General features: G+C 42.2%; 1 protein-coding gene across 1 annotated transcript in view; it reads right to left on the bottom strand.

The window, feature by feature from the left end:
- Positions 1 to 403: 403 nt before the first annotated feature.
- The window catches only part of LOC139453341 (1-phosphatidylinositol 4,5-bisphosphate phosphodiesterase epsilon-1-like), a 369,664-nt gene continuing 358,323 nt past the window's right edge, over positions 404 to 11,744 (bottom strand). Inside the window, exons 35-40 of the mRNA XM_071235012.1 lie at positions 11,072 to 11,266; positions 10,594 to 10,641; positions 9,446 to 9,592; positions 6,648 to 6,890; positions 4,958 to 5,099; positions 404 to 4,140 (exon numbers count right to left, since the gene is read on the bottom strand). Of these exons, the coding sequence (XP_071091113.1) occupies positions 3,983 to 4,140; positions 4,958 to 5,099; positions 6,648 to 6,890; positions 9,446 to 9,592; positions 10,594 to 10,641; positions 11,072 to 11,266 (933 nt within the window). The 3' untranslated portion in view covers positions 404 to 3,982. The remainder of the gene's footprint in view (positions 4,141 to 4,957; positions 5,100 to 6,647; positions 6,891 to 9,445; positions 9,593 to 10,593; positions 10,642 to 11,071; positions 11,267 to 11,744) is intronic.

Below are 11,744 nucleotides of genomic sequence, written 5' to 3'. Positions count from 1 at the left end.
GTAATAGATGTTGTATGGTTCGGAATATCACTTAAATATTATGATTGAGAATGGTCATATTTGGCAGCTAATTCCTGAAACAAGGGAGGATACCGCTACAAGGTTTTCCATTGTGACGTCCATAAGGCTTTCACTTCTTGGTGGAGCTGTACATCTGTACAGAAAAATGTTTAACAACACACGTAAAGTGACAAACATTGTTAAAAACAAAAAGACATTGTCCTTGAAAACAAGAACCGTTTGTAATTGATTGCAAGGAGTAGTATGGCCACTGGGGGTACGGGACCAATATGCATAAATGTATGTCATGATTTGGAAAGACGCTTCTCTTTACAAAAATTATGTAGCAACTGCTTAGCAAACTGTAGCATCTGCATAGCAGATTTGCTAAGCAGTTGCTACATTTTGCTAAGCAGTTCTGCATCATGACATACATTTATGCGGATTGATCCCGCATCACCCGTGCCTATACTACTCAAGGTCTAGTTGATCTAGAACTGTTAACCTGGTATTGAAGCCTTGGAAACTCCAACCCAGGGCTTACATGAGTAGATGAGGGAGTCTAAGGGTCTTACGTCACTTTTAGCAATATTCCAGCCATATCATTGCGAGGGTCACCATTAATGCTTGGTGTCTCGTGGTAGATGTACTTGACACCTGGTGCCAGTGGTACATGCATTCAACACCTGATGTCTGTGCAATCACTCTCAACACCGGGTGTATTGGTGTGTGCATTCAACCACCTGGTGTCTGTGTGGTAAAGACACCCACCACCTGGTGTCAGTGGAACATGCATTCAACACCTGGTGTCCTCCCACTTATAAACCTATTCATTGGGATTGCTATTAAGTAAGAGACTTCTTTCTATAGGCATTAAAACCTATTGAGAGGTTTTACTTTCCAGTTGGGTTAAATCTCACAAACAGGGACGTTGTAATGTCCCTGGGATGTTATAGGATATTCAAATCATATTTGTTATAATATCCCAGGGATTTTATATAATGTCCTGGGTATTTTATTAAATTACTTCCGTTCAGATTGTAACATGTAATGAAATGTAAAATCAAATGATAAATGTTTTCTTTATATTCCTGAGGATCGAACTCGCAACCTTCATATCTGTAGCCCAGTGAGTGTACCACGAGGCTACAGAGGTGTTGATAAGCCTCACTGGTTTTTAGAATGTCCTTTTCAAGATCCGTACGCCAGCAACAGATATTTTACGCGTGTTTCCTAAGGTTCATAGAAAGTATGTTGTTTTAAGTTTCTATTTTCAGTTTATAATTATGGAAAAACACTTTCCCTCGGTTTTGGTAGACAGAGAAGGCCCTAGGGGTCGAGAAAAACCGCGGGGGCTTTGTCGCCTTGGTTTTTCCCTCTCCCAAGGGCATGCTCTGTCTACCAAAACCTCGTAAGCGTGTTTTCTCCAATACATAAAAACTTGCCAGCATGATAAGGCTGAAATACTGTCATGTCGATGTTAAAGCTTCTCTCATTCAAATCATTTGTATAATAAACACTGACTACAATGACCAGACATCTGTTTCAATACTGAAAATGGGACCCATTAGTTCCAGGTGAGCTAAAACTGATTTCAAATAAGGGCCCCAAAACCAATTGACTTTGATAGGAGATTCCCAGGTATGTTTGTTTCTTGTAGTTGAACTCAGCCTACAGCAGCAAGCACCTGTCTCCATCACACACGTCATCAGGCTCCATCATACTCTTCATCAGTTCAGGCCAGAGCGGAAAGACAAGTCAAATCATTCCATCATATAATATTCATGTATTCAAAACAGTTCACACCCTACTGCCTCTAATGGTGCTCCACAAGACATGTAACAACTCATTTAGTAACATCCTTGACCAACATAACAACCTGTCTGTGGGGAGGTCTGATAAATTACTTGTACAGATCTTCTGTAGAAATACCTAAAGGCAGGAGAACGTCCATCTCCTTTAAATTTTGAGGAAAACATTATATCCTTTTGCTACAGGTTTTATCTTTCCTTGAGAAAATGTCAATGTACTTGTGAATTTTAAGATAACTTGATACAAGACGGTTCTGTTTTTAAAACATGACAGCCTGTTCTCTCAAATGATTTAATAAACTTGTTTTCCCCTCATACAGAAAACTAAGATGATTATTGTAATGCATTTTGCATTGTAAGGCATGTATTGTACGGTGTGACTTGTACTCAGTGCCTGGTGTCTTGATGTGACATGCCCCCAACACCTGATGTGACATGCACTTAACACCTGGTGTCTGGATGTGACATTCATAGAACACCTTGTGTCTGGCTAAGACATGCTCAGAACACCTGGTGTTTGGATGCGACATGCACGAAACACGTTGTCTTCAGATGTGACATGTACTTAACACCTGGTGTCTGGATGAGACATGTCCTCAACACCTGGTGTCTGGATGTGTCATGCACTAAGCACCTGATGCCTGGGTGTGACATGCACTCAACACCTGGTGTCTGGATGTGATATGCACAGAACACCTGGTCTTCAGATGTGACAAGTACTTAACACCTGGTGTCTGGGTGTGATATGCACTTAACACCTGGTGTCTGGATGTGTCATGCACTAAGCACCTGATGCCTGGGTGTGACATGCACTCAACACCTGGTGTCTGGATGTGATATGCACAGAACACCTGGTCTTCAGATGTGACAAGTACTTAACACCTGGTGTCTGGGTGTGATATGCACTTAACACCTGGTGTCTGGATGTGAAATGCACTAAGCACCCAGTGTCTGGATGTTATATGTGTTTAACACCTGGTGTCTTAATTTTTCAACTTCTCAGCACCCAGGGCACTATTAAGTATATATCCTGTGTACCTGTTTCATATAAACAATCCTACTCATATCAGTCCATCAAAACGAAAATGTCAAAATGCAGTCTCATGGTGACTTAACAACACCGACTTGCTGAATCAACAGAAATTGACTACCCACGCTGTTTCCTGGACCTCCTTGTGGTGTAATTGTGTGACTTCAGGTTATTCAAATTGTTATGGTTTATCCACATACAAAAGTAATGATATCAATCACAATAAGTTACAAAATAAATAATGAATCATGTCAAAGAACATTTTCTCAATACAATAACATTTTCCTGAAGACTGTACGTGCTGGACACACTGCTACACTTGCCATCAACAGAAACAACAGTGTGGCAACAGGTCTCCAAGAATAAGAAAAGTACAAAGATTGAGATATTGCCACAGCATGGAAAATTGCAAAATCACTATAATATTTCTAATTTCTCTCACAAATGTGCAATGATAAATATAGACCATATGGTGTTTTGATTGAGACAATGGTCATCACAGCATAATTCTCTCATCCAATCGGAGGGTATTGCCCTGTTGGTTTCAACCAATAAGAAATCCTGTACTGGTCCAATCAAATCTTGCATCCAATCAATGCCTTTTATACATCACCATTATCCAATCAGATGGCAGTGTCATTTGTCAGTTCAAGGGATATTGCCCATGTTATCATCTGTTATTACAGAAAGACTGGAAGTAGGAATAAAGGCTACAAAAACACGATCCATGATCATCTCAAGCCATGTCTATTCTTGTTGTCATTCACATATGGGGCAATCGATTCAGGTTTCCAATGTTGAGGATTGCCAGGAATATCACAAATCCAATACCTTGTTAACATTGCACAACCCAACAGAATAGCACTGAAATGTCCAATCCTTGTGAAATACTGTCCATTTGGTCCAATCATGGCTGACCGTTGCCATGCAGTTCTGGGTAAACAAGCAGAATGCCGCCATTAGCTATCCAGGCCTTGACTTCAAAGTACATTGTCAGCATTCTTTTCATCCTCACCACTCGACCTTGACCTTTGGATCAAAATTGTTTTTTTCTGAATCTGGACGCAGAATCAGAAAAGTGACAGAGTTGTCTGCCTTGGTAAATGGAATGTTGAAACATAGTCTCTGTTATTTCAAGTCTTCATTTCCCAAGTTTGAAGTTGAGACGAGACAGCTTCTTTATCTTGAACATGCCTGGTTTGTCATTTTGTGTGTGTGTCAGCGAAGAGGCTGTTGCCGTGGCAACCAGGGTAGTGTTGTTCACCTGAGATGGGAAACTGATGGATTTCCGTATCTGGTCTGTAAGACAGAAGTCAAAGTTAATAAGGATTACAGGGACATAAGATGATAGAATGGTGAATTTTGTATTACACCACAATCAGCTATTTTCCAACATGTATATTGGCATCTGAGTGAGTGAGTGAGTGAGTGAGTGAGTGAGTGAGTGAGTGAGTGAGATTTTACATAACCTTAAGCAATATTTCAGTAATATCACGGTGGGGGAGACCAGAAATGGCTTCACACATTGTATCCATATAACAATTCGGCAAACAATCAGCCACCACTCCTGACAATCCAAACCTGTTTAGTTGGCTCATATGACAGGCAAGGGATCCTGCAGACCTATTCTCTCCCAGAAACCCACCAACTCAGGTATGGTTCTGACAAACCAAGAATCATCATCAGGATGAATCTGGGATTCAAACCCATGATCACTGGATTGTTGCAAGGTTTAGGGGACACTACTCTGCTCAGCAAATTGTGGCATGCAGGATGACAGAGTCCCTGTGTTAATGAGTGAGTGAGTTGGGTTTAACGCTGCTCTTAACAGTATTACAGTTATATCACGGCGTGTCAGCTTCATGTGGGAGGAAAGCCCGAAGTGATGCGAGTCTCAGATGTTTACCACTTTGGTGAAACCCACGGGCAGGGGTATGGTGCTGACAAACCTAGAAACATAATCGGGGCAAACCAGGATTCAAACCCACAATCGTAGGTTTCTGGCGTGCCCAAGGGACGCAACTCTGCACAGCAAATTGTGGCGCCTTAGACGACTGCCCCCCCATGTTAATGGCATCAAGTGCACCAAAGAATGTTTGTATTACTGAACACACACCTGGTGTTTGAGGGAGCTGGGCGATCCTCTCTCCTATCAAGTGTTGCTTCACAATCTTCTTGGATCCAATCCTCTTGGCAAGTGACCCACAAGAAGACTTTGGCAGAACCTTGACGGGCAGTGGGAGACTACGCCTCTTTTCCTGTAAACATTATATTAATTTATACATGAGTGAGTGGACACTGCTTAATGAAGTAAAGTTGCAGCTTCTCGTGCCGATCAATTAATACATAAATAAAGTTATTTCATGTCAATTGATTAGCTGAACATGCAATATTTTTTGCATTTATATATCTATAAATAAAAAAATTAAGCTACTGTTTTCTCATTGGCCGATAACAGAGTGGGTTGGCTTGTGTTGAAAAAGTAAAATAGGGGATAGGGTATTGGGCTAACACCTAAGTGTAATCTCATAGTGTTGCGGAGCTCCTTATACAGCCTTATGTTAATCAACGTAACAACAGCAAAGTGATATTTTAAAAAAATAATGATTGGAGTACCAGTAGTATTTTCATGATTTTACGATTGCTAAATTTATGTCTTAAAGCTTATCGTGTTGTGTTGTGTGTTGCATTGTGTTTATGGTCACACTGGAGGATTATCATCATCGGCTGCATGCATTGTAGTGCATTGGTGGATGTTGGTGTATAGTGTTGGGACAGAATTTGATCCCAACTAGGATGGAGGATCGAGTTACCTTAGGTCTACGGACCTAACAAAAAAACCGAGCCACATAAATGAGTTCATAAATAATTTCTTCCAGAGCAGAGGGCCCTCATGTGGGTGGAATGAACACTACTCAGGTTTCTGTGCCTTGGGAGAGACAGCTTGGCCATATCGTGCCTTGTTTTGTGGTCTACAAACAGACCAGTATTCAGTGTCTAAGTCGACATTTGGGTCTTCTAAAAAGTCTGTCCATTTCTAGTATGGTGGGGTTGGTACGCATGTTTCTCTGGCTTGTGTTGAAGTCAGTTCTTCAAAACACTTCAGATTTTTTACTTAGGAACGTGTTCTTTGTGGTTTTTATCTATGATAGACATTCTGCTTTGTAGAGTGAATCCTGACATGTGCTTTAGAGTGAATTCTGACATGTACTCATGAGTGAATTCTGACATGTGCTTTAGAGTGAATTCTGACATGTGCTTTAGAGTGAATCCTGACATGTGCTTAAGAGTGAATCCTGACATGTGCTTTAGAGTGAATTCTGACATGTGCTTTAGAGTGAATTCTGACATGTGCTTAAGAGTGAATTCTGACATGTGCTTTAGAGTGAATTCTGACATGTGCTTTAGAGTGAATTCTGACATGTGCTTAAGAGTGAATCCTGACATGTGCTTTAGAGTGAATCATAACATGTGCTTTAGAGTGAATTCTGACATGTGCTTAAGAGTGAATCCTGACATTTGCTTTAGAGTGAATTCTGACATGTGCTTAAGAGTGAATCCTGACATGTGCTTTAGAGTGAATTCTGACATGTGCTCTAGTGTGAATTCTGACATGTGCTTTTGAGATTTGTGCAAATTATACTATGATTATTATAGTATTCAGGATTCAATACAAAACATTCAATGTAAGGGAAAGTTTCTTACACTCTCTTTAATGCCACTTCCATGAAACGTCAGTGCAAAATACATTCAAAGATAAGAGATAAGCAAACCATATTCCACATGTTATAACAGTTGCATCTCACCCCCAGTTCCTCTCCCCCTGCCTTTTCCCGCGACACCAACATGAACCGTCCATTCGTCTTCCACTCCGTCTGCACCTGATGAACATTCTCATCATCTGCCAGGACACGACTTTCACAACGCTCGCTGCCTTTCCGCCTGCTTGTCCCTGATTGGCTCTCATTGGCACTTTGAATCTCTAGTTCTTCCACCAGAACGAAGTTGCGGGGGTCATCTGTGTTGGCTCGTCGGGACTTCATCATAGCCTGATAGGACAAAGCATTCTGTGTCAGCTACATGTTGGCAAATAAATACAATATGTCTCTTTTCACTTATCACTACAGATCCGGGAAGATCCAGGTAGAGAATACGTCTTCAGCAACCCATGCTTGCCGTAAGAGGCGAACATGCCTGCCGTAAGAGGCGAATATGCCTGTCGTAGGAGGCGACTAACGGGATTGGGTAGTCAGGCTCACTGACTTGGTGGATGCATGTCATCACACCCCAATTGCGTAGCTCGATGCACATGATGTCAATCACTGGATTGTCTGGTCTATACTTTATTATCATCAGTTATTTCATCAGTAATTATATTGTTATTTACAAGCCGTCGTCAAATAGCTGGAATATTGCTAAGTGTGGCGTCAAACAACAAAGGTCATTTTAGGGTCTTCTTTGTCAAATTTAAATGCTTCTGCACGGCAGAATTAAAGTTAAGGTCTTTTCAAGGCTAAGCTGTTGCATCTAAGACACATACAAGATTGGAGCAGCATTACTTCAGAATACCAGAGCAGTTTAAGGTCACTTTTTGGCAAGGTTGGTAAAATATTTCTAGCTTTCTCAAATAATCCTACGAAATTTGGCCAGACTGTTTAAGTATGGACTAAATTTTCTGTCTCAATATCATGAATTAGTGAGTGAGTGAATATGGTTTTACGCCACTTTTAGCAATATTCCAGCAATATCACGGCGGAGGACACCAGAAATGGGCTTCACACCATGAATAAGTCTATCTCAGCATGGGCTGCTTGACTGGAGATCTTGGCTACAACTTGAGTGAAAGTCTCAAGTTGCAGCCAAGACTAAAAAGCATCCCTGATAGATTCTGTCACATGAACAGAATATACTGCCATGTACTGAAGGGGTAGATCCCTCTGTAGTGTTAGTGTCCATCACTACTTTCATGATGTGACCCAGAATGCACCCAGGTATACTAAGGGTTTATCCGGGGTAGCGTCCGTCACTACTTTCATGATGTGACCCGGAATGCACCCAGGTATACTAAGGGTGTATCCGGGGTAGTGTCCATCACTACTTACATCATGTGACCCGGAATGCACCCAGGTATACTAAGGGTGTGTATCCGGGGTAGTGTCCATCACTACTTACATCATGTGACCCGGAATGCACCCAGGTATACTAAGGGTGTGTATCCGGGGTAGTGTCCATCACTACTTACATCATGTGACCCAGAATGCACCCAGGTATACTAAGGGTGTATCCGGGGTAGTGTCCATCACTACTTTCATGATGTGACCCAGAATGCACCCAGGTATACTAAGGGTGTGTATCCGGGGTAGTGTCCATCACTACTTACATCATGTGACCCAGAATGCACCCAGGTATACTAAGGGTGTATCCGGGGTAGTGTCCATCACTACTTTCATGATGTGACCCAGAATCCACCCAGGTATACTAAGGGTGTGTATCCGGGGTAGTGTCCATCACTTCTTTCATGATGTGACCCGGAATCCACCCAGGTATACTAAGAGTTTATCCGGGGTAGTGTCCATCACTACTTACATCATGTGACCCGGAATGCACCCAGGTATACTAAGGGTTTATCCGGGGTAGCGTCCGTCACTACTTTCATGATGTGACCCAGAATCCACCCAGGTATACTAAGGGTGTATCCGGGGTAGCGTCCGTCACTACTTACATCATGTGACCCGGAATGCACCCAGGTATACTAAGGGTTTATCCGGGGTAGCGTCCGTCACTACTTTCATGATGTGACCCGGAATGCACCCAGGTATACTAAGGGTGTATCCGGGGTAGTGTCCGTCACTACTTTCATGATGTGACCCGGAATCCACCCAGGTATACTAAGGGTGTGTATCCGGGGTAGTGTCCATCACTTCTTTCATGATGTGACCCGGAATCCACCCAGGTATACTAAGGGTTTATCCGGGGTAGTGTCCATCACTACTTACATCATGTGACCCGGAATGCACCCAGGTATACTAAGGGTTTATCCGGGGTAGTGTCCATCACTACTTTCATGATGTGACCCAGAATCCACCCAGGTATACTTAGGGTGTGTATCCGGGGTAGCGTCCATCACTGCTTTCATGATGTGACCCAGAATCCACCCAGGTATACTAAGGGTGTGTATCCGGGGTAGTGGCCATCACTAATTTCATGATGTGACCCAGAATGCACCCAGGTATACTAAGGCTGTGTATCCGGGGTAGTGTCCATCACTACTTTCATGATGTGACCCGTAATCCACCCAGGTATACTAAGGGTGTATCCGGGGTAGCGTCCGTCACTACTTTCATGATGTGACCCAGAATCCACCCAGGTATACTAAGGCTGTATCCGGGGTAGTGTCCATCACTTCTTTCATGATGTGACCCAGAATCCACCCAGGTATACTAAGGGTGTGTACCCGGGGTAGTGTCCATCACTACTTTCATGATGTGACCCAGAATCCACCCAGGTATACTAAGGGTGTGTATCCGGGGTAGTGTCCATCACTACTTTCATGAATCCACCCAGGTATATAGAAGAGGATACATTCTAGGATAGCTCCACCTACCTGTGTAATGATGTCCTGGGCTGTGCTGGTAACCGGGGCCTTGAAGACTGTATATGGTTGTTCTGGGGACACATTGTAGACACACACCACAAACATGTGCTCCAGACTGTCCCAGTCATTCGTGTCAGACTCTAGGTCGTGTTTACGCTGTGGAGAGAATACACCAAGTGTGTACTATGATTGAAGCAGGTGTATATACTCCTGACACTCTTGGTAGGGACTTATCATATATAATAGAGTGTGGTGTATTCAGACAATGACATATTTTGCACCCCCCATTTCTTTTTTTGTACATTTTTCTTCATGGCACCAAACCCAAAAATATATATTACAGTTTTTCATGATAAATGACCAGTTCACAAGTAGTGTTCAGCTTTATCATTTCTTTATTTGACGTGAATGGAACTGTGTCATTTTAATATGCCCCTGTCCCTACCTTAAATAACCCATTATGGTTGTGATTAAGTTTGGCGACCCAGGGCCCACCGATTCCCCGCCATATCATATGACAAGTATGACCTCATTTTTAATTTTCCAGGGTATTCTCCCCATTCTAGTTTGATACAATCCCTTGACACATTCACTATATTTTCATTTCAAAAGAGATGTTACCACTTCAATTGCTCCTACCTCTAGCTCAGAATTTCAGTGATGGTTATTTTTAGCATTGTGCTATTCATTTGATACTCAAAACGATGCTATTTTTATGAATGGATCCAGTGCATTTATCATAGTCTGTCTTACAGACCCTGATACATTTATATCAACTACAGCCCATGCAAGTCTATAATGTTTGGCAAGTCTAGATTACTGCAGTATCTGAAAATGAAGAGAATCACTGGGCTCCCTTTTTATTAGATTTTTATTTTCTGTATGATATGTTCATTTCAGAGACTATATGTTAGTCTACATTTATCACAATAGAATAGATATATAAGGCCATGGCCCCATTCCACAAAGCTATTGTAACACTCTTTAATATAGACTTTAGGCAGTGGTAGCGCTCACTGTGGTCGCTTTGTGGAACAGGAACCTGTATAATTGAGGATGCGACATGTTTGTCCACCGGGAATCTATAGTATTATAATGTTCTGCTTAACAATAGTAAAGTATATATAATAGAATTATTTTGACCAAAATGTACCCACCTTCTGGTCTTTTAACAATGTGGTCACCCACGCCCTGCTGCTGGGGTCCTGTAACAGACAGACACGGAGATTGTACTGACAGACACAGAGATTGTACTGACAGACACGGAGATTTACAGACAGACACAGAGAGATTGTACAGACAGACACAGAGATTGTACAGACAGACACAGAGATTGTACTGACAGACACGGAGATTATACAGACAGACACAGAGATTGTACTAACAGACACAGAGATTGGACAGACAGACACGGAGATTGTACAGACAGACACAGAGATTGTACTGACAGACACAGAGAGATTGTACTGACAGACACAGAGATTGTACAGACAGACACAGAGATTGTACTGACAGACACAGAGATTGTACAGACAGATGAAACAATGAGTCAGGACCAGACACAGAGATTGTACTAACACCACTGAGTCTCCAGAGGATGACGTGCCCCAATGTATCTTACTAGAAGTAACTTACATCACTGAGTCTGCGGAGGATGAAGCGTCCAGCTCCCTTCCACTTGTTCTGTGCCTGAAGAACCTTCTCGGTCATGTCCAGGATTCTCTGGCAGCTGGCCTTCTCCTGGTCCCGCTTCTCCCAGCCGCTCTGCACATCTTCCACCAACACAAAGTCTCCCACCCGCTCCTCCAGGCGACCCACTTTGATCAGTGACTGGCAACAGAGTGAGAGTGACTCAACATCAAGGCAACAATGTACCACAGAATGCAAGAGTGGAGCCAAGGTATTCAAAGGTGGGGGTATTTGGATATCACAGGCCATACCAAATGCAGATGGTGCCTTAACTTTGGGTCTCAGTTTCTATGTGCTAGCTGACAAAAATATCCTTTTCAATATATATAGATCTTTTTAACCAAACAAAATATTGATCGACACGTTGGTCAGCTTAATAAACTCAATACTGTGGGAACATTAACAAACTTAATATGACCCATGGCAATCTTAACTAAGTGACAAACTTAGTTAACTGACTAACACTGTGGCAATCTTAACTAACTAACTAACTAACTAACTAACTAACTAACTAACTAACTAACTAACTAACTAACTAAACTGAAAGACCAACACAGTGGCAATCTTAACTAATTGACCAACACCATTGGAACCCTAACTAACAGTCAACACCATTGCA

This window comes from Haliotis cracherodii, unplaced genomic scaffold (assembly GCF_022045235.1).
Source record: "Haliotis cracherodii isolate W230 unplaced genomic scaffold, xgHalCrac1.p SCAF_9, whole genome shotgun sequence".
Lineage (NCBI taxonomy): Eukaryota > Metazoa > Mollusca > Gastropoda > Lepetellida > Haliotidae > Haliotis > Haliotis cracherodii.
Note: the sequence above shows the minus strand (reverse complement) of the source record. Positions and strands in the feature narration are given on the sequence as shown.